The 23,215-nt window shown below is 43.6% G+C and overlaps 1 protein-coding gene across 3 annotated transcripts in view; it reads left to right on the forward strand.

The window, feature by feature from the left end:
• Positions 1-23,215, forward strand: part of CFAP251 (cilia and flagella associated protein 251) — a 32,157-nt gene that overhangs the window by 6,364 nt on the left and 2,578 nt on the right. For all 3 annotated transcript variants that reach the window (XM_048821821.2, XM_048821819.2, XM_048821822.2), the window contains exons 6-20: positions 367-475; positions 1,532-1,612; positions 2,382-2,459; positions 2,955-2,999; positions 3,611-3,828; positions 6,415-6,609; positions 7,947-8,194; positions 8,288-8,436; positions 9,288-9,461; positions 10,944-11,128; positions 12,389-12,503; positions 14,644-14,807; positions 18,182-18,272; positions 18,479-18,622; positions 22,732-22,960. In XM_048821821.2, the coding sequence (XP_048677778.2) occupies positions 367-475; positions 1,532-1,612; positions 2,382-2,459; positions 2,955-2,999; positions 3,611-3,828; positions 6,415-6,609; positions 7,947-8,194; positions 8,288-8,436; positions 9,288-9,461; positions 10,944-11,128; positions 12,389-12,503; positions 14,644-14,807; positions 18,182-18,272; positions 18,479-18,622; positions 22,732-22,960 (2,225 nt within the window). The remainder of the gene's footprint in view (positions 1-366; positions 476-1,531; positions 1,613-2,381; positions 2,460-2,954; positions 3,000-3,610; positions 3,829-6,414; positions 6,610-7,946; positions 8,195-8,287; positions 8,437-9,287; positions 9,462-10,943; positions 11,129-12,388; positions 12,504-14,643; positions 14,808-18,181; positions 18,273-18,478; positions 18,623-22,731; positions 22,961-23,215) is intronic.

Below are 23,215 nucleotides of genomic sequence, written 5' to 3' on the forward strand. Positions count from 1 at the left end.
CTAAACCAGGGCTCTGAAGGCAACACTGCAGCTTAGAACAGGACCCCAGATTCTGAGGGGAGTGGGTGGGAGTCCTATGTGATGATCCTTTCAAAAAAGCAGCATTATAGGTACTGTAATTTCACCGGCTTTATCAGCACTATAGAAGCGGGATTCCCAGCCTTGCAGTGTCTGGAATCTTATTTGAATTAGTTTGTAACAGCTCAGGGTGGTTGTTTCTCCTCCCCCACCCCCCAATTATGGTGAAAGGGAGCTTCCAAAATGACAGGTGATAGAATTTTGTGAAAAGGGTTGGGGGGGGGTGCTAAAATAACGTTGCAAATAGTTGTCACTGTAATTAGTGACTGTGTATGCATTGTTCTGCAGGATTCCGGTGCATACGATATTTGATAGTCACCCGGAAGATGGGGTTGGTGCTATTGCTATTTCCCAGGATGCTAAGTATTTGGTAACACTTGGTGCTGGCAAAGTACAGGTAAAGAACATGTTTTCCCCGTTGCAGCCTGTAGAGACTGAACCCTGCAAATTTGCACCAGTGTAACTAAGAGGAGGATATGCACTGGAGTCAAATTGGGAGGGTTGGACTTTGGTTTTACAAAATCATGTCAGCTGGGTTTTGGTTTTACTAACTCAGAGGTAGTTCAGATCTGGATTTCATTTATCTTAAAGCTACAAAGTTCAGAAACCTGTATAAGTCAGGATAAACGATTCTGACTTTGACAGATCTTTAGTTGACCTGATTACTAAACTAGCAACTAGCAACACCCAGTCACCTTACATTTCAGGCAGAAAAATAACATGAATTTTTTTGTTAGTTTCTGAACATATTGTCAATCTGCTCCAAGATGTGACTAGTGGTATAATGTGAGGCCTAGCTAGCAGGAGGATAATGGGAGTTCCCAGCAAAGTCAGTTTTGCTATGCAATTCACACCCAATATCAATGCCACAATTATGCCAGGGCTGAAGCTAGAGGGAAGTCATACTAAATGCAAATGCTGTCTCTCCATCCTCCATGTACACAACTGGAAACCATCAAACTCATGTTTGCTTGAGTTCACCTGAGTCAGGATTAGAACCCAGGCCTACAGAAGTGAAAAGCTAATGCCATAACCTCTTGCATTATTCTGTACCTGCAGGCCAATCTTCACTGGCAAAGGGCCAGGTTTAAACATGGTTCAAATTTAGCTGCAGCAAAACTGATTTATAACATGGTTTTGAACAATCTGTGGGAAGCAGAGCCCAAACTCTGTTGGTCTCAAGTTCAAAAAGTATGTCTGACTGCAGGCCTGACCATGCTGGATATTAACTTGTAACTCTGCATACAATCAATATCTCATATAATTGATTTTTAAAAATTCCATACTAACCAGCAAGACCCTACTGGCTCAATTCTGCTCCCATGTTCCCACATGCAACCCTGCTGACTTTACTGGAGGTCACTGCAGTTTGAATGAGCAGGATTAGGCTCATTGAATTCAATAGTGCATAGAAAATCACACTGATGTCACTTTGCTTTCCCCTGTCTGCCAGAGAGTTTGCATTTGGAAGTGGACTTCACCTGAAGAGAAACCTATGTGGAGTGTAGAATTGCAACCTGCATTTGGTTATCAGGTGAGTGATTCTAATTGTTAAAGGGGCTTAGGAGAGTGGAAACAAACCATTGTTAAACACAGTGTGCCTGATTTGCGCGTTAAGGCATTCCTGCACTTGGGGCAGGAACAGGCCTGGGTGGGGGACAAAGATGTTGTTGCATTCCTGTATTCTGAGGTTGTGCAGAGCCCTGTGCAGCCCCCAGTATATGTTAGAGCAGCCCCAGGGACAGTATAACTTACACTCTGCTTCCTGCCCTGGCCTTCTATGAGCCCTGAGAATAGCAATAGACCAGTGCACTTCAGTCATGCCTATGACTTTCTGCACCATCTGAAGTGACCTCTCGGCAGCAGGTGCAAAGTAGAGCCCTGATGCCAGCTTTACAACAGCCAGGGAGGCATTCCTCAGAGGTAGGGTGACCAGACAGCAGGTGTGAAAAATCGGGACAGGAGGTGGGGGGTCATAGGAACCTATAAGCCCCAAATATCGGGACTGTCCCTATAAAATCAAGACATCTGGTCACCCTACTCATAGGGTCACACTCACAAGGCCTTTTGTATCCACTTTAAGGCTCCTTTACACTGCCAGAGTGACATAAGAAGGCCTTAGTGAAACTGAGCATCAGGCCCTATGGGTCAAATTCTCTGCAGATTAACAGAGTACATGTCTCATAAGAATGGATGTTGTGAAGCACAGCACGCTGCCAGGCCAGAGCATTAAAATTGAGAGGTGTAAATGTCATAGACTGGCCAACGTGAATTTTAACCTAACTTTAACGTTTTAATTTCAGAACTACATTGTTTTTAATCCAAAAAATCACAAGGAACTAGTCAGCAACAGTAAAACTCAAGTTCTATTTTATCTATGGGTAAGTAGACATAGGAGTTAATGTGATTTTGTAGTTGTTGTGCCACAAGAATAATTCTGGGAGGGGAAAAAATTCTCCCAACATTCTAAATACACTACTTTAATACATAAAAGGGAAAAGCTGAGCATACGGAGGGATAGAGACGTACTGTGACTCTGTGTTCTAGAGAGGCAGCATGGCCTAATGGAAAGGGCACTGGATGGGGGCTTGGGCAAATCACTTAACCTTTCTGTTTCCCCTGCAACCTATTGTTTGTCTACTTACTGTAAGATCGTCAGGGCAGAAGATTTCTTTTTTACTATTTGCACAGTGCCTAGCACAATGAAGCCCCAATCTTGGGTGTGGCGACCAAATGCTACTGTAATAATAAATAATAATGTAATGTTAGTGCCCAGATAACACAGTGATGGGCATGTTAGAGCTTCTTTTTTGATCAAAGTCCATTTTAAAAATTATCATCTTTATGTGGAACAAGTTCTCTGTTTTTCTCCTCAGGATAGTAGCGGTTTGCAGTACAGCGCTCCTCATTTAACTGACAGAGTGAGTATTGTAGATGGACTGTACCACTTTAGCTGGTTTGCTTTTTTTCTGGCAGTGACGACCAGTCTGTCTTACTAAATAAGCACAATGTCCTGAATGGAGTGAACTTGCTAAGTCCCTCCACATGACAGTGTATCCCACAGTCTCTAGTTTATGCTACTTTGTGATTGTTATTGTAAAGTAACATTTCGGACATTGGTTGATTGTGAGAGGCTGCATGGCTCTCTAGGGAACTCTGTGGCGACTGGAGGGGACAGTCTGTGGTTGCTGGGAGGAGAGGTCAGGATGGGACTCCCAGAAAGAGCTGGTCCTGTTGCATCTCCTGCTGCAGGACCTTCCTCCTCCTGCCCGCATGACAGATTTGCCTCTGCTGGGTCCTGCCATGGGGTGGGGACAGTCACTTCCTAATGTGGATGGAGCTGGGAAGCAGTTTCGCACTGAAGAGACATGTGCTGCCAATAGCCTGTTTGTTTCCTACAGTCAGATTTGTGATTTGTGTGGTTATTTTTTTCTCTCCGTTAGTTTCAATTAATTTTTGAAAACTTTGCAAGGGTAGGTTAGTTTGTACTTTACAGAGAATGCCATGCGGGGTCTCTTTGCTTCCTTTGCAGACTTTCAACAAGACGGTGGGACACTTTAGTCAGTCAGTTTTTCATTTTGGCAATTTGCAAGCTCTCACAGCCACATCAGGAGGGAAGCTGGTGGTGTGGGACACAGTCTGCCCACCGTCCATGCCTGCCAGCTTGTGTGTAAAACCACAAAATAGAAAGGCTATTAAGCTGATGTATGTGCAGAAAGATGCCCTCACTGTGCTTACTGCATCTGACAGGTAATGGATAAAATAATTTCCTGTTCTTGAGCTAATGTGGGCATTTAAAAAGCCAGTGTGTGCGGCTGAAATGAAAAATCAATGTTCAAACTGGTTTTTGCATTGTTTGTTCTGCATACATATATTTATGCTGAACCAAATCCAGAAGTTTTCACCAAAACAAACCTCCAATTGCTGTCAATGGTAGTTTGCCTGGGTAAAGAATAGGTAAAAATTAAGTAAGGGCCTTGTTATCTTTTAATGTATTCAGGATATTGAACTGGAATGAAAACAGGATTCTCCTGCGATGTATAAAACTCGATTCTCCACTGCTTTGTACATTCTGTAGCCATTACACCTGTGCAAAGCAAGTACTATCACCTGTTGTGATAGTATTCTACACCCACTTTGCAGAAGCATCAGTGAGGACACAAGGTGCAAGGCAGTGGCAAATCAGGCTGATCGACACATCACAGGGATATCCATGTTAGCTAGTGAGGCCAAATGATGGTGTGGGGTCTCTAATATAAGGTTCTAGTGGCACGAGTTTGAGATTCTCACATTATTCATACGTGGCGAGCTATGTGGCTCATCTCAAACAAGTGACAGTAGAATCTTTTTGCATCTCTACACACTATCATATATTTTGCTGATGCGAAATTTTACAGAGACGTTTAAGCGAGGATTGCTTTTAGAGTTCAAGGGTGTGTTTTCCAATGCTCTCAGCAGTGACCTAACTCGGCTCCCAGGAGGAGCTTTCTTCATAGGGTGCAGATTTGGGCCAACACTGAGCACTTCTGAAAATCACATTCTAAATAATATTATAAGTAATATTTTCTGTATTCTTCCACATGCAAATCCAGGTGGCTTTAGTTAATATACTGGGTACAGAACTTGAAGCCACAGACAAGTTATTAATAATAATAAAAACATATAAAATATATTTTACATACATTCCAGTGTTGCAGTTTTAAGGTTCAATACTTTGCATCCTTCTGAGACTGGATGAAAAGGGTCAAATTCACTGCTGTTGTAAGAAGGAAAACTCCACTGACTTCAGTTGAGTTGTGTCAGTTTTCACTGGCAGTAAATTTGGCTGAAATGCTCCTTATTATGTGAAAGCTGAGAATCGCTGCCCCCTAGTGGGATAAGGGAGACATTTGTTGCCCTAACAGTCATGAGGTACCAGACCTTAAAACCATCAATGGTCTAAAATGAAACAATAGAGAAACTCATAATTCACTGTGTTGAATAGTAAAAATAAAGGTCTTACTTAATATACACTATCAAAATCTGTGAAATCTCCCACCCCATACCTAATCAACAGGCTCCACGGTTGTCCACTAATTGCATAGGTTCAGAGAATGGATTAATTTGGGCTATCGGGTGAATTATAAGAGCAGCTTCCCTATCTTAACCAGTAGAGGGAACTGATACACACTGAAGTCACAGAGGATGTTTTGCCAACTTTAAAATATTTGTTGGCAAGCCATGCAGTGATACTACTAGATGCTTAGCTCTAAGTGCTATTATGTATCAACCATCTATGTACTTTTTAAGGATTGCTAACTAGAAGTTAATACCTATCCTAAATAAATAGCTAGTACTTAATTGTTTACACTTCGAAAGTACTGTCCAGACATTAACTGACCCTCACATCATTCCGTGTGAGTGAAGTAAGTTAAGCATCATTATCCTTGTTTTATAGATGGAAGGACTGAAGCACAGAGAGGTTACATGATTTGCCCAAGATTGCACATCAAATCCATGGCAGAGTCAGAATTAGTACTCAGGAGTTCTTGGTTCCTAGTCCAATGCTTAGATCTCTAGATTATGCCACCACCTTACGTAATGAAATTCGTCTGTAGGTTAAGCATGTGTTTAGCAGCTTGCTATACTACTATGGAGTCTTTAGATACCAATTCTTTTTCCCAAGGCCTTGTGTCTAGAGGTTAATGCAAAGGACGAGGAGTCAAGACTCTTGGGCTCTATTCTTGGCTGTGTCATTGACACGTGTGGTTTTTGGGAATTCATGTAATCTCTCTGAGCTCCATTTTCTCATCTATAAAATGGGGGATGAAAATGCCCCGCAGCAGTATTGTGAGATATAAAAGCCTGATTCTGATCTCACACTAGTTCTACACCAGTGTAACTCCACTGATTACAATGAGTAGTTACTCTTGACTTACACCAGTGTAAATGAGAGCAGGATCAGGCCTTGTGAAGCGTATTCCTTCATAAAAATCCCTAGAGTAGTGCAGAGCATTAGGCTTGTCTAAACGAAGAGTTTGAGGCAAGCTGGGGTGTAAATCTACCCCATACAAGCCTGCTGTGCTCCAAGTGTCTGCGTGGACCCTACTGCCACATGCTAGAAGTTCAGTAGTGTGCTTTGATATACCTCTGCTTTGAAACAGGAATAGATCAAAGTGCATTAGGGAACTGTTCGTGAGCAGCAGCAGGATTAACAGGGATACTTAGTGAACAGCACACTAGTGCAGTGTAGATTTACACCCTCGTGCACTAAACGCTCGTCTAAACGAGCCCTTAATTCTTCTGGAGCACTTTAAAAATGTTTTTTGATTAACCAATTCTTGTCCTTCCTTTTAGCTATTTTGTAACTTGTGATGTCAAAGGTCATATTAAATTTTATGATGGCCAGCTGCAGCTTGTGAACTGGTACAGCCACTTTAAACTGGGACCCATCCAATCCATTTCCTTCTCAAAAAACCCTCCCAGGCCTGCCAGCAACAACTCAGACTACTCCAGTTCTTGTACTATGAACGGTCAACCATTTATTATCAGGTGAGAGTCCTTCAGTGGTGAATCTAATCAACTGATTAATAAGAAACTGTTGAAATGTTCAACTAGCGGTCGACAGATTTTCTTTGTTGTGCTTTGGCTTTACCAGAATGGATTTTAAATCCTAAATCTAGTTGAGTTTAAAATTGTCAGTACACATGGTTCAGGTGTTAATATACAATATGATGGGTAGGCGAGGTTGCCCATTGTACTGTCTTTTCTGCAGGAAGGGCTGCAGATATTCATACTGGTCATCCTGATGCTGAATCAAACCTGTCCATCACAGACAAGGGGCAAAGGGCTGTCCCCCTGCTAGTTCATTTTTGCCTCCCCAGTTGCTTGCAGCCTGAAACAGAGCTTCCTTATGCAGAGTTTTTAGACTCTTATGGAAACAGTTTTAAATTTCACATGTTCTCCAGGGAGCTGTGGGGCATAGATAGACTCCTCTGTAAACCTGAATTCTGCCTCAGGGAATAGGTATTTTCCCTATTGATCTCCTCTGTCTGTTTCCTTATCCTGAGTAATTGCTGTAGTTTCCTGGCACTGTTAGCCCCTCTGGGAAGCAAGAAGTGGTTGAACCGCAAAGAGAGAGGTTAAAAGATGCTCCTGCTCTTAGGGTCCCATCATCAAATGTATAGATGGAGATTGCAGCTAGCAACCTCTGTAGACCTTCTGCCTAACCAGGGATTACAGCAGCTTCCTTTGGCCAGGCAGATACACAACCCCCCACCAGCTCTGGCACACCAAGTTTAACACCAGGACAAATGACTGAAAGGCTCTCCTGCCCCGCAGGGGAAATCAGAGCAGGCTTACAAATGCTAGAGAAAGGAGGTGTGGTCCGAACACAGGACCGAGGCCCAGGAACCACTGGTTTCTAATGCCGACTCTTGTTCAAACACTGTTCATGGCCTTAGGCTTGCTAAGTAGTTCCTGGCTGCACAGAGAGTCCCTGCGTTGTCAGTGAGTGATTTCTGGGGAGTACAGTAAAGGGTGGCAGAACTGAGCTCTGAGAAAGGACTTCAGGGTTTGGCACTTTTATTGGGGCCAGTCTCTCACATTGCAGGATGGCTGATAACCACTTCCTGATACGAGTTTAGTTACATATATGCATGGTCAGTTGTTTTGTTTATATATCTTTGCTTATGTCTGTGCAGAAACTGAAGTCCAGCTGCACTAAAGACGCAGCTGAATGAATGGATAAGCAGCCATTCTTTGCATTGTTTTAGGGAGCAATCATTCCCTAAATTACTGACAAGAAATTAGCCTGGTATGTAACTGGGAGGGAAAAGAGTCCACCTTGCTGACTCATCAAATTGTGTCTGTTTCTTCATGCTAAACAGGAATTTTATTCTTTCCACGTTGGACGCGACAGTGCTTCACGTTACAGCAGAGGGGACAAAACTTGACAAATTAATGGAGGAGGCCAAGGAAGCTGTTAATGCCATTGCTTGCCACCCTAGTCAGCATCTCATTGCCATAGGAAGTCACTGTGGGCTGCTAAAGGTGTGGGACTTTGTGCAGACAAAGTACCTCATTAGCCGAATCTTTATGGGGGCCAGTATCCAGTGCCTCTCCTATGACCCTGAAGGTATTTTTACCTTGAGATCTCACTGAACATTGAGCATCCGGTTTCCTGAGATGAGTGATCTGTACAATAATTGTTCTCTGGTGTGTATTTTAGGTTCTTTTCTGGCAGCTGGTTTTACTGATGGAAGTGTTTACATCCTTGATTCTATTTCATTGGAAAATGATTGCAAAGAATTCAAATATTCAAGAGGCCCAGTAACTCAAATAAGCTTCTCTCATGATTCCCAGTATCTTGCAACTGCTGTAAGTTTTTCTCAAGATATATGTATATACTCCTTGCAGCACCTTTTGGTGGGACTGGAACTTACAGGCTGTGCCCTGATATGATCCTGAAAGGATAACAGGCAGGGTCCTCTCCATTGACTCTGGAACACTCTTCGTCTCTTAAAGCTGTGACTTTGTAAAAACAGCACCTTCTTCCTTGGTGTACCTGCTCCCTGTCTCTACCTGCTGATTCTATTGACAAAAATAAGTGTTGACATCTCTTTACTCCTCTGACCCCTGCAGTACTAGCAATGGGAGAGTGAGATGGAGTCTGGTTTGGTTCATGTGTCATCAAAAGAATTGTGAACTCATTTTCATATTTCAGTGCACAGATGTAATTGCCAGTATTTGAAGGCAATGAGGTTGCATTTGGAGTGCAGAATCTTAATTACTGATGATGATACATCCCATGGGGGCTGGAAGTTATGAAAAATATCTTTTTGTTTGTAACCTGATCACATTTGCTCCAGGCTCACGGAGACAATCAATATGGAGTTTCATGATACCATTTTTACATTCCCTTTCCAAAGCCAGAAGCATACTCTAGTATACCCCTGGGGTTGGTCAGTGGCTTCCTTTCAGGCAGGGCTGAAGAGTTGTTCTTTATTATTTTAGTGTTTGTTGGTTCTGTTCAGATCCTTTCTCCCAATCAGGTTTGTTGTTGTCATTCTATTTACCTAATTTTCCATGTGGCCTACACAGCACATAGCTAGAAAAGCATGTAGGCCAGACTAAAGAGCTAAGAAATGCTAAGAATTCCCCTGACAGCTTGAGGAACACAATAGAAATGCAGGCTGAAGATAACTGAAATATTTTTATTGTCATTTTAGGATGAAAAATATTCAGTGACTGTTTACAAAAGAATACTGAAAAATGGTGAAAGATCCTGGGAGCATCTAGCAGGGCTTCATTCACATTATAAACCAATTCGAAATATAATATTTGGAGTCCTTTTAGACAGCGATCAACCAAGGCTCTTAAGCCTTGGGGAGGACAGGCTGTTGGTAAGTCTGCTTAAAAGCGTGCAAGGCAGTAGAATTTACTGGTTAGAGCAGGGGCTGGGTGGCAGGACTCCTGGGTCCTATTCCCACTTCTGATTCAACATGCTGTTTGACCTTGGGTAAGTTACTTTAGCTCCTCTGGGTGTCAGTTTACTCATTTGTAGCCTGAATGTTTCCAGGTGCTACTGAAGGTGCTGGGTTTCATGTATGAAACTCTGTGTGGCTTAGGTCCTGGCTGTGTGAGAGACAACTTTCCATCCCACCATTTGAGAACAACTATGCCCCTCTCATTGATAGTCAGTGGGTTTGTCCCATTGCACGTCTTGAGCTGGCAGCTGGGCATTCTCAGTGAAAGGCCCTTGACTCTGTCACCTGCTCCCTCTCTTAGCCAGGCAGACTCTCACTTTGAGCTTCACCTCAGATTGCAAGACCTGTCTAGTTACTGGGAGTGAAAAACCTTCCCCCAGGCTCCATACCAGTTGCCTTTAGAGCAGTGAAGTTTCAATAGGCCAAGGACTTATCCCCCCTTACCCCCAAGCTGCAGAGCAGCAAAGGGTGGAATGGACCCAATCTCTTCTTGCACCCTTCTCTGTGGGAGGCAATGACCAGTTGATACATGTAGCAGCGGATACACCAGCCCAGACTTCCAAAGCCTACTGTGCAGGTCATTACAAAACCTAAACTTAATTTCCCCAATACTAATTTCTCCCTACTGTTACTCACACCTTCTTGTCAACTGTCTGTAATGGGCCACTCTCTTACACTTCAAAAGTTATTTTCCCTCCCTTGGTATCCTGCTGTTAATTGATTTATCTCATTAGACTGACCTCACACTTGGTAAAGCAACCCCTATCCTTTCATGTATTTATATCCGCTCCTGTATTTTCACTCCATGCATTTGATGAAGTGGGTTCTAACCCACGAAAGCTTATGCCCAAATAGATTTGTTAGTCTCTAAGGTGCCACAAGGACTCCTCGTTATTTGTGCAGGAACAGTGTCCCTGTGATGTATAGGGGGCCATATACCCCTGCAAAGGCTCCCCACATTCTTCCCACACCCCTCCCCGCAATGAACTAACACCAATTCCACTGCAGTCAGGGCTCTCCACAGCCAGGGGAATTACACCTCCAGCTTTGGCTGAGGGTTTGGCATGTCAGCAGGGAGCTGAGTTTCTTTTGCTGTGGAGTTCTTATTGTGTTCTCCGTAATTGACATTGCATCAGCTTAGTGAGGTTTTAATCCATGTGATTTTTAATAATTATGGATACATGAGCAGAGGTTGCAACAGTAACATTTTATAAACTGCAAAAAATCTCCTCTTCTACCGTGCAGGGCTGTTGGGGATGTGAATTCATTAAGAATTTGTAAAGCACACTCAAATCACTAGTGTAAAGCAAAAGGTACTAGGGAGGAGCAGACTACCATGAATGCTGGCAAGTCTGTGCAGCTGTTTCACATGGATCTTGTTCATTGTGTTCTATTCAGGTGGAGTATGATCTAGGCAGCAGCAGTAAAGAATACCTGGCAGTTCTGCGAAGAGACCGCATTGAACAGAGGGCAGTCCCAATGTGTTTGGCCTGGTACCCTCCCTTCACTCCAGAAGCTTTCATTCTCACAGCCAATAATCAGTACAAAATGAAGCTTTATAATGCTACGACTAAAATGTGCAGGTAACGGGGAAACTCAAACCCTGCTCCCCTTCCCCCCCCCGCCATCTTCTCCTCTCGGTGTGCACCCAAGATCAGTGGACACTACTGAAGAGTTTGGCCTAATGGACTTTCACGCAGAGAGTCAGAACTGGGAATAGAATCTCAGAGTCCCGAGTGCCTGGGCTCTGTTCAAACCATGGGGAAGACCTAACGTTCTTTACTAAAAGACGAGGGAAACTGTGATGACTATGATAGAGTCCTGCATAGCGCCACAGATTTCATTTATAAAGCTGCCTGTGTTATCAGGCTACTGTACCCCCGCTTCCACTGTACTAGCTACCAAGATATCAGTTCAGAAGGTTTTCCCTAGTTACAACAGGAGTCTTGCCCTGGCCAACAAAGCTAACTAGCAGATTTTAAACAGATGGACCCTGTATTGGTCTTCAGATAAAGAAAACCTGAAGGTGAAGCCAGCATCCAGTCCAGCTCAAGTCCTCTCTCTGCTCTCCGAGCCAGACTGATGGGATCGGCCTTTCCTGTCTCACTGCTACAGCTGCCAAAATATCCTTTTAGCAGAAGCCGAAATATTCCAGGTTCTTAATGGAGCACATCAAATACCTGGAGCTAGATTTTGCTGGATGGGTGTAACTGAGGGCAGAATTCAGCTCTTAGCTCCTCCTTAAACGTTTCCTGTGGAAATGACTGATCACTGTATTACATAAGTTAATGGAAGCCAGCGCTCTCACAGAGGACACACTAACCATCCATCAAGGATGTTAGTGACTAAATTAATCACAGTGTTTGCAAAGATGATCCAAGAGAGTGGTTCTTTAAAAGCTCCTTTTGCCAGCTTGCCCTGAATGCTAACCCTCTGAGATTATTTAATGATGTGTAATTGTTGTCAGAGCCTAAAAAGCTGAATGTGTTGGAAGCTGAGCAGTTTGTTCTTCACCCAAAAGTGCAGAGTCCCAAGGGGAAGCCGATATTTGATCTAGTGGGAGCCAGGCAGCTTCAGTGAAGGCCAATAACTGAATGAGCCAGGGAGACTAAACTTTTCTCTCACTTCCAATGGTGGCCCTTCTAAGGAGAGAGACAGGGCAATTGGGGCAGAAGATTTTGGTCTCTAGAGCTGTCACCTTGACACCTTTCACCCGTACTAAATTCACACTCTCACACCCCTATACACACATGCATGCTCAATTCCATACTTGTGCCCGGGAACATTTGTGTGAAAAAATGGATAAGATCAATAGAATAAATGAAAATGTTGTTTTCCTTTAGAAAGACACTTCTGGGGCCAACCTATGGGTCCCCTCTTGAGAAGATACAAATCCTTCCAGCAGCAAACAGTCAGGATCCACAGAAACGATATCTGGCCTATATTACAAAAGATAAGGTACAGAGTCCCTACATGTTTATGTCAGATATGCCTTTTGGATTGTTTTGCATAACATTGCAAACAACCTTAGGTACAGCTGCCATTTGTACCTAAGGGAGAAAAACACCAGATATTTAAGAGGAGGCAGTGTTACCAGGTGGATAGAGCACTGGACTATAATGAGGGAGACTTAGATTCTATCCCTGGCTCTGCCATAGCCTTGCTGGGTAAACTTGGGAAAGTCACTTCCCATCTCTGTGCCTCAATTTCCCCATCAGTAAAATGTGGCTAATGATACTGACCTTTATTGGAAAGCACTTTGAGATCTACCGATGAAAAGTGCTATTAAGAGCTAGGTATTATTCTGTTACAGTTTTTATTGTTATACTACCAGATATTTCTATAGTGCTCCTCGCTATATCCTCTACATGTGCATGCAAATAGTGAAACCTGCCCGCAGCAGCTACCCAGCATGAGAGAAAAATTCAATCTCTGGAATACTTTAAAGTGCTTGCTTAGGACAAAGGTTTGCTTGTTGTACATGCAGGTCCTTAGTGCAGGTTTCACCATAGACAAAGTCATCAGAGGTTCTGAGTTTCAGGTAATCTAGTCCTGCATGTGTTCAGCAAGGCACATAATGAAACAAGTGGAAAGAGAGTGGAGGTCTGAAGCTGGGGTATTGGGGGGATTAAATGAAAGATGTGGGTTTGGGTGAGACCAGAGGTATTGGAAGCTGAGGAATTGGGAGTAGGGGATGAGGGGATTGGGAGGTGGGAATTGTGGAGAGGAGTTTTTTAAGCTTTCTGTTGTATTTCACTTGGGAGTCAGTTGTACTGCTTTCTATGCGCAGTGGTCACCATTTTAAAAAATCAGTATTTCCCCACAGGTACCACAGTATTTCTCTATACTTTGAATAGTCAATAACTATGGTATTGAATTTTGACACCCACCCCCTTCCCCATGTATGAACATTACCTGCCCCTGGTGAAGAAGGAGTTAACCTCAGCTCAGCGTCCCCCTCCTGCACACAGATCCTCAGGGGAGGGGCTATAAAAGTTGATCTTGGCAGACAGCTGCGTGAGAATGCCTTTGGGATGGGCTGGCTTCAAGCCCAGGGGTTTTGGAGCTGGACTGAACTCGAAGCCAGGAGTTTGCTGTTTCCTTTTCTGCTTGTATTCTGTTTTTTTGTTAGACATGCTCTCCTTAGAGGAAAGGCCCTGTCATCTGTGGATGTGTTTCCCCCAAGCTGAGCTCCCTGTGTGGTTACTGCGTGGAAGTGGTGGCCAGTGTAGAATAAAATACTAGTGACTTTAAAAAAAAACAAAAAACACTGGTGCTGCAAATGCTTGGGGCCCGTGTTCAGACCTACTTTGAGCAGATATAACTCCAGCGAAGTCACTAGGTGGTTCCTGGTTCCACCCAGGTCTGAATTCAGCTCTGGGGATTTGATTGTCTCAAAAGAGCCATGTGAGTTATTCCTTCCTGGGTTGCTGATTTGGGTTTCCAGGTGGAAAATTCTACCCTCATATGGGCACCTGAAACCCGTAAACACAAATGGACACCGTGTAATTACATCTGAAAGCAGAACCTGGCCCCTATGCGCACTGCGTACAGGTTGGATGATCTGTACGAAGGCTGCAATTAGGGTCAGAACTGTTTGTGCCCCTGAGATTCACAAGACTTGTGGAACAATGTGGTAAAACTTTAGATTTACATATTGACGGGCCCTTCCTTAGTCAGCCCTTTCATCAACACTGGAATATTTCTGTGGTAAATCTTGTCCCATTTTCATTAGCATGGAGGTCTCTGTGCACTGCAGAACCTGTGCAATTCCACTGCACTAGAATGGGCAGGATCTGAGGACCCCATGCAAAAGATGCAGATTCAAGACACAGCCCCATGAGCTCTTGCTGTGGAGAGTGGATTCTTTTCACTACAGAACCCTCCACAGTGGACAGCCCAGGGTCCTAGCTGGCCCACGTGGAGGTAGAATTTACCCCTCTGTGTCACATAGGTCATAGAGCATAAGGCTAGAAGGAACCACCAGATCATATAGTCTCACCTCCTGTATACCACAGGCTACCAACACCATCTAATGATAAATAGCTGAATTTGTATAAAAGTGCCAATCATCATGGAGTTACCCTTTTCTTGGTAGGTTGGCCTGCAGATTTTGCCCATTGATGGTAACCCCCACAAGTCCTCAGCTTTCATTTGCCATCCAGGAGGTGTCTCCAACCTTGCTAGTTCCTACGATGGATGCCATGTCTTTACAGCGGGGGGGAACGACTGCATCGTGATGAAATGGGAAATTAATGTAAAGTGAGTAAACACCAGGTCAAAGCAGAGCATGCTGTTCTCACTGATGGTGATGTGCTCTGTCCCTTTACACAACGGTGACCAACCCGCTAAAGCATATGTCCTGCTGGCAAAGAACTTATGCTTATATAGGGACTTTCATCCCAAAGGATCCCATTCTAGTTCAGAAAGGCTTAAAGTTGAAGCCCCTAAAACTCATTCAGACAAGGAGCGTTAATACAGGTGCCCTGGTGCAAGTGGGATTCTAATACCATCCTGTGCAGCGTTGACACCTGCGTTTCAGTGGATTTGACTTGGTTTAAAATGTTCCCTGATCCAGTGCAGGTTTGCTACAAGGGCTGCAGTTAAAACAGAGAGGACTAGATCTTCACATGTGCTCCGGACCCACAATTGGAGCCAGATTTTCAAAAATGGCTCAGCTCCGATTTAGGCACCTAACGGAGGTGGGCAGATTTTCTCAGGTGGGAATCACTAAGGATGCTGAACTCTTTTGAAAATCTGGTCCCAAGTGTCCAGTTTCCTATCATATCATCCGAGAGGGTTGGCAAAGGAACCCACAATTCCTCCTCCCCCCAATTTATAATTAAGGGTCCTGTTTTCAGACTAAGCTCTTAGAATCCTGGTATTTCTAGGCTTCTGCACCGCCAGCCAAGGGCCAGATCCTGTGAGACACTGAACAGCCTTATGTCACACGGAAGTCAATGGGAGTTTAGGGTACTCAGTACTTCGCGGGATCTCGCCTGCGGTGAATGCAAACAGAAATGTGCTCTAGTGATCTGAGCACAGGAGTGAGAATCAAAAACTCATAAGTGCTAAATCTGGGTTAGGGACACTGCCTCCCTCTGGGAACTTCGGAATATCTCTTATCCTCTTGGCTTCATCATCTGTTAAAAGGGCCTGATCATTCTGACTTACCTACTTCATAGGCTGCCATAATGATTAATACATGAGTATTTTTAAAGTGCTTTGAATATGAAAGATACTATGTAAATGCTAAGTAATGTATAAAACAGTGGCTTTTAAGATCCCTGCCTGAGGGGCCTTTTAGGATCTCTGCAGTGGGGATTACGAGGTTTGGGCAGGGAGGTGGGTCTACAGGAGCATCTGTTTCTTATAAAATGCCCTGCAGGATGAAAAACAATAGAGAAGTGCTGATACAGACTATCCAGTTTCCAAATGGGATGGTCTGATATTGTCCAGGAAATTCCCCATGCATTTGCAGAATGGATTTAGGACCAACAACTTTAATGCCTTGCTCATATGAGTAGACCGTTTGAAGTAACCGGGACTGCTCCTGTGAGTAAGAACTGCTTGTATATGCCAATTTTGTGCTGCCGTGGCAGCAAGCTTGGCACTTTCCTTTGTCAGCTTCCGACTGAAGAGCTGTGCCAAAAAGCTGTGCCATTGATGTCTGATAGGGGACACCTCCTCCAAACGGCCCTTGTTTACAGCCCTTGGTAAAGATGCCAAAAAGCGAGGCCATGTTTGTTGCCTTTAACATCAGGGCTATTCATTCTGATGTGAGCACAAGGTGGGGGGAAGCTACCACAGTGCCAAGTGTTCCTATGAATGCCTAGACAGATAGATTTCAGAGCAGCAGCCGTGTTAGTCTGTATCCGCAAAAAGGAAAGGAGTACTTGTGGCACCTTAGAGACTAACCAATTTATTTGAGCATAAGCTTTCGTGAGCTACAACTCACTTCGTCGGATGCATAGATAGATGCAAACATCAACAGGAAGCAAGCAGCTGCAAATGCTCTGAAACCAGCCTTTTCAGTGCAGCGTAACTTCATATATCAAAAAAAAGGAGATGGCACTTTCTCACAGAGCTAGAACTGAAGGATGGTTTAGGCTAGGGGGTTAGCTAGCTATCTGTCTGCCTTAGCGTTTTCCATAGTACCTGTTGCCATCATATGTAAGGTGGGAATTCCTCCTTTCTATGATTTCTGCTAAATCATCCCTGCTGGGGTTGGCTTTAAGATACTGCTGAAGAACACATTGTTGCCCTTTGGAGTGCACTGAATGGTACGAACTAAACAGGAGAATCCTTCCTCTCCCCCCACCTAGGGCTTTATTTCTCATATACGCTCACTCTGCAAAGACATCAGTTCAGACACTGTCCACTATGAATAGAGCTCCTCTTGATGATTCCCGAGTAAGAACAGCCAATTGCACGGCAGTGAGGGCACAGAGCAACTTCCGAGCTGCCAGAGCAAATGAAGCCCTGGTGCGAGAGCAGTGGTTTTATGTATTTTCTTTTTCCATTTCATCTGGCTTAATCACTTGGGTGTCGGAATGGGCAATAGAAGGCAATAGGATGTAAATGCTCCTTCTTTATAATGGTTGGTCATGGTCCAGGCATCACTGAATTTTTATGTAATTTGCTTTTGGAGCAAGGCTCTTTATGAGCTAATTATCACTTTACTGCTGCTTCTGGTATCTTCTGTGTCTCCACTATGTTTAATGTCCAAATAACTTAATTATAAAAAATCATAAAACGTAAAGATAGCACAATGGAGAACAGCACACCAAAGGTGCAGATCAAAGCGATGCCATGCTGTCATGAATGCACAGGGATGTTGCTGATGTTATTGCTGTACCAGGCTATTGTAGTGTCTTGGGCTGTTTTCATTGTGGGAGCTGTTACTTTTCTGCATCCCGACTAACACATGTGGCAGGTCTCCACCTGCCTATGAAACTGAAATTTGGACCACAGATGAGGAAGCTAGAGCGGAATTTTTACCTGACACTGCATCTAGGACGTTGTCTTCCACTGTGGAGAATAGAGCGCCTGAATAACAGAGCCTAATATCTTACCAGGAAGGAGTGTGTGTAATTGTTAGAGTCCAGGAACTTAGGAGCTAAGGTTTGATTGTTCTACGGCAAGCTCTGCTCACTAGCCCTTTTCCTCTTCAAAGTGCTGGCCTGACATAAGCTAATTAATCCCCACAACATCCCTGTGAAGTAACACACTTTATAAATGGGGAAACCACGACACAGAAAAGTTAAATGTCAGACACAAAGACTACACACCAAGTCAGTGTTAAAGCCAGGATTAAAACCCAGCATCTCCTGGCTCCCAGCCCTAGGCTTATTCCATTAGACCAGAGACATACATGATAATAATTACCTCCTATAATGGGCTATTGTATGTAAAACACTGGGAAATCGTGGGATAGAAAGTGCTGTAGAAGTGCTGACTGTTAATAGAGTAGCATAAGGTTCAACTTAGAACTACACCTTTCCCCGTTTGTTCTGAGCCTTGGGTGGATTTTATTTATTTATTTATTTGTTATAAATTTCTATGTGACTGGCAGCAAACAGGACATTTTTCCTTACATGAACCCTTTCTGAGCTATCTTTTTGTTATTGCCATAGTGCTTTGGAGGCTGCTGTTTCTCTGGGTGGTGAGGATTTGATCCCATTCTACAACCTTTTGGATGGCGGAAGAGATGGTGAATTCTTCAGGGTAATTATAGTCACAGTAAACATTGTGTGGTAACAGCTGGTTAAAATGTTAGAATTAATTTATACAGGTCTGACAAATTTTGGGGGTCCAAATCTGCTTTAACAATAATTTCACTGATATGCCTTTTAGTATATCTTCAAAGAGGCTTATGTCCCATGCATGTTGACAAACTGAACTTTGTTATACTTCATGTGATTTTCTCTCAGGAACTGGAGGACTATTTTTACTATGCACAGCTGCGCAGTCAGGGTATTGACGCAATGGAGACCAGACAGGTGTCAACACATATTCCCTTGGAGGAAGTTCCATTTATAATGAGAGCAATGGGGTTTTATCCATCAGAGGAAAAGGTTTGTTTTTTACCAAAGAGAATTATTGTGTTTACAGAGTATGCGGTCAGCCAATTTCTGATCTCAGTCACACAGGCTAGATCTGGAATAAATCCATGGATTTTAAATGTATTTAGTCTAGATCTATATTAGTGTAACTTTGATCAAAATCTGGCTCTGTATCTTTTTTAAAAAAATGTATGGGACAAAGTAAAGATTCAATACCACTAGGGGATTGGAGTGCTCTGGGGCTTGGTGAAAGGAACCTTTCACCTTTGGGTTAGATGGACAAATCCAGCCCAAGTCAATGGAGTTCAAAAGTTTTCATCTGTCAGGTGTTTGGTGGCCTCAGAGAGTAAGTGCTCACAGCACAAAAATCACACCCACAGTTGGCACTTCAGAAGAGAGGTTGGTTGCCTGAGAAAAGAAACTGAAAGTATGAAGAGTGGATTCTCCTTTCACCCTATAGCGCAGGGGTGCTGAATCAATGTGTATAGTTGGGGTACTGAAAGCCATTGAACCAAATTGTAAACCCTGTATATGATGGAAACCACTTCAAGTCAGGAGGTGCTGCAGCATCGCCCGCACCACTAGTTCCAGCACCTGTGCTATAGGGGGTCCCTCCATGTCAAATTGGGGCCCACCCTGAGTTTCTTCAGCTTGTGTTAAGTGTCATTATACACAAATGGGGCTTTGGAACTTTCAGCTCTATATACTGACTCATCCATATAGTATACAGCCTCTTGATTTCCTTCCCTTTGTGCCTTATAGTGATGATGAGAATGATTTTACATAGAGAGAGCACCTTTCACCTGCAAGGGACCTCAACATCCTTCACTAACTGATAAATGTTTGACTTAAATTCCTATGGAAAATATCTTAAAGTTTTATTTGTCAGGTCACAGCAATGGGGAGCTTTTTTTATCAAAAATTTCTCAGGAGTTTTAAGCCTCAAATCCTCTTTGTACTGTAGCTAAAGATAAATCCCTTAATAAGGCTGATGATTCTTATCCTATTGTAATAGTAGTTCTGAGGCAGTTTGTATTTACACATACCTAATTTATAGCACTGCAACCTGGCAGAAAGGAAATTAAGGTACCTGGAGCAGATGTATTGACTCTGTTGCAAGGAGGTGTAAATTACACCTCGCAGGGCCAGCCTAGTCCCTTCATCCAGGAGAAATTCTCCCCTGCTGGGGCTCCATAAGAATTCCAATGGAGGAAGCTGCACTGAGGGAGTGCCACCCCACCAGCCCTGCAGCAGAAGGATCCAGCAGAAGGAAAGTTCTGGTCACTTTTCATCAATGCAGCCTTCCCCTAGCAGACTTTCCTTGGAGCTCCTGGAGCTGGCAGAAGTTGGTCTAATCTTGGGATGAGCTGGTGCAGTGTCCTGCTTTGGTACTATAATTTTGTACATAGTTAGATGTTTTCCTGGGCTCATTACCTTGGCACCTCCTGCTGGTAGGGAAGAAGAGAATGTATTCCTCTCATGAACAGTTGCTAGAGGAGGCATGGGGAATATCTCCTGAGAAATAGTCTGTAAGAAATTAGAGGACAGCATTTCAGTCAAGGAAACTACCCTGAAATTAGACAACCTATGATCTGCTTCACAAAGTAGGTAGGACAATATTAATTCACAGAATGAAAATTCTTCTCTCTCCAGAGCATTTTATTAAATAAAAAGTGAGAGGGGAAAAATCAACATGGAATCCACTAACAGGAGCTCTTGGGAGTTGGAGAGTTTTTCTTTTGTAATTCACTAGGACAGGGATAAAACTTAATCCCAGATCAACTAGAGCTGAGTGAAATGTTCTGTTCTTGCCCTGCATGATATTTGCCAGGGCGAAAATATAAGTCCATGATTTCCATCTTCCCTGAGCACCATTCAGTGGAAAAACTTCTGACATGAGGACAAAGGCCCAGGGCTGAATGCAAAATCCTCCCCAGGGAGGCTTTGCATTGGCCTGCCTGCCTGGGGAGTAGAATGCTTGGTACATGTTGGCACTGGGAATTCTCCCAACATTTAGCTGCATTTGTAACTGTAAGGAGGCTGCTGCCTCTTTAAACATGAGCACAATGAAGGCATGGAACAGAACTTGCCTTTCAAACAAACATCTGCAAGGCTGCATGCCACTCTGACTCACAGCAGCAGGCTTCAGGAAAACTGTTAAACTGCTAGCGACAAAGAGGCAGGCACTGCCTGACTGCCCAGTAGATGGACTGCTGTATGAGTGATACAGGGAAATAAAGGACAGGATGTGGGACCCTTTGAGCAAAGTTCAGTCCTCTGCAGTTGCAGAGGGCCTCAGAGGCAGTTCTGCTGCACAGGATGAGTGGGTATTGGGAGTAGGGGTGGAAGGAGGAGAATTTTGGAAGCTCGTTCGTGATGTGCATACCCACATAGCCAGCTTACTGCGTGGAGACTTCCTGCACACTGGTTTGTAGCAAGGTGGAGTCACCATTTTGTGGACTCACTGTCCATTGTCCCCAGAGTGGAGACACAGCTGCAATGAGGGCTGCAGTGAGGCAGCCAGAGAATTGCTCTGCCTTCACTGCATGGCTTGTGGGGGAATCATTCCTTCCCCCTCTCGTGTCAATTGTTGGATACATCATCTCACAATGAAAGATTTCCCCAGTATATTACATCCCAGGCAAAATGCTTCTCTGAGAATAACAGAAAGACCCCAGTGTATTGCAGGAATTGTACTACTGGGGTTGATGTAATTTTTATTTAAACAACTTCTTTAAAGAGACACCATCAACTAATCTGAGGCTAGATTCTAATCACAGTTATAGTGGTGTAAATCCAAAGTAAATCCAGTGACTCCAATGGAATTATTCTGGATTTATATTGGCATCCCTGAGATCAGAAACTGGTCCAATGCTTTAAAAGAAACCCGCCTTGTATAAAGAAAAGGAGTACTTGTGGCACCTTAGAGACTAACCAATTTATTTGAGCATGAGCTTTCGTGAGCTACAGCTCACTTCATCGGATGCGTACCGTGGAAACTGCAGCAGACTTTATATACACACAGAGAATATGAAACAATACCTCCTCCCACCCCACTGTCCTGCTGGTAATAGCTTATCTAAAGTGATCATCAGGTTGGGCCATTTCCAGCACAAATCCAGGTTTTCTCACCCTCCACCCCCCACACAAATTCACTCTCCTGCTGGTGATAGCCCATCCAAAGTGACAACTCTTTACACAATGTGCATGATAATCAAGTTGGGCCATTTCCTGCACAAATCCAGGTTCTCTCACCCCCTCAACCCCCTCCCAAAAACCACACACACAAACTCACTATCCTGCTGGTAATAGCTCATCCAAAGTGACCACTCTCCCTACAATGTGCATGATAATCAAGGTGGGCCATTTCCAGCACAAATCCAGGTTTTCTCACCCCCCCCCCCACCCCCATACACACACAAACTCACTCTCCTGCTGGTAATAGCTCATCCAAACTGACCACTCTCCAAGTTTAAATCCAAGTTAAACCAGAACATCTGGGGGGGGGGGGGTAGGAAAAAACAAGGGGAAATAGGTTACCTTGCTATTTCCCCTTGTTTTTTCCTACCCCCCCCCCCCAGATGTTCTGGTTTAACTTGGATTTAAACTTGGAGAGTGGTCAGTTTGGATGAGCTATTAGCAGCAGGAGAGTGAGTTTGTGTGTGTGGTTTTTGGGAGGGGGGTGAGGGGGTGAGAGAACCTGGATTTGTGCAGGAAATGGCCCAACTTGATTATCATGCACATTGTGTAAAGAGTTGTCACTTTGGATGGGCTATCACCAGCAGGAGAGTGAATTTGTGTGGGGGGGTGGAGGGTGAGAAAACCTGGATTTGTGCTGGAAATGGCCCAACCTGATGATCACTTTAGATAAGCTATTACCAGCAGGACAGTGGGGTGGGAGGAGGTATTGTTTCATATTCTCTGTGTGTATATAAAGTCTGCTGCAGTTTCCACGGTACGCATCCGATGAAGTGAGCTGTAGCTCACGAAAGCTCATGCTCAAATAAATTGGTTAGTCTCTAAGGTGCCACAAGTACTCCTTTTCTTTTTGCGAATACAGACTAACACGGCTGTTACTCTGAAACCCGCCTTGTATAAGTGTCTTTTGTCTTGACTTTTAGATTGAGGACATGATAAATGAAGTCAAATTTAGTGAGTATGTGCACACTGGAAAACAAGTTACAAATATCAATTTAGGGGATTTTATCAAACTTTATATAAATCATCGACCAGCATTTGGCCTGTCAATGAAAGAAATACAAAATGCCTTCCAAGTTCTTGGTTATGGTACTGAGAATGGAGAAATTGTTATCAACAAAGGAGACTTATTGCAACAACTTCAGTGCAGAGGTGAGCATTTTCCTAACATCAGTTTTATGTTTGCTTGTTCTGTCCTTCATTTCAAAAAGTATCCATTGCAGTAAAAAGTTATCCGGAGACAAGTTTTGATAGGTGGTATGTTACCTCATCTGTCGTAGAATTTTAAATGAAATAACCACATACGTTGTCTCAACTCAGTTGTATCCTCCTGTTTGGAAATTGCTGCATGCTCCAAGTATTCTATCTGCTATCTGAAGAGTGTGGATCTTGGAAAATATTATAATG

Source organism: Caretta caretta, chromosome 15 (assembly GCF_965140235.1).
Source record: "Caretta caretta isolate rCarCar2 chromosome 15, rCarCar1.hap1, whole genome shotgun sequence".
Lineage (NCBI taxonomy): Eukaryota > Metazoa > Chordata > Testudines > Cheloniidae > Caretta > Caretta caretta.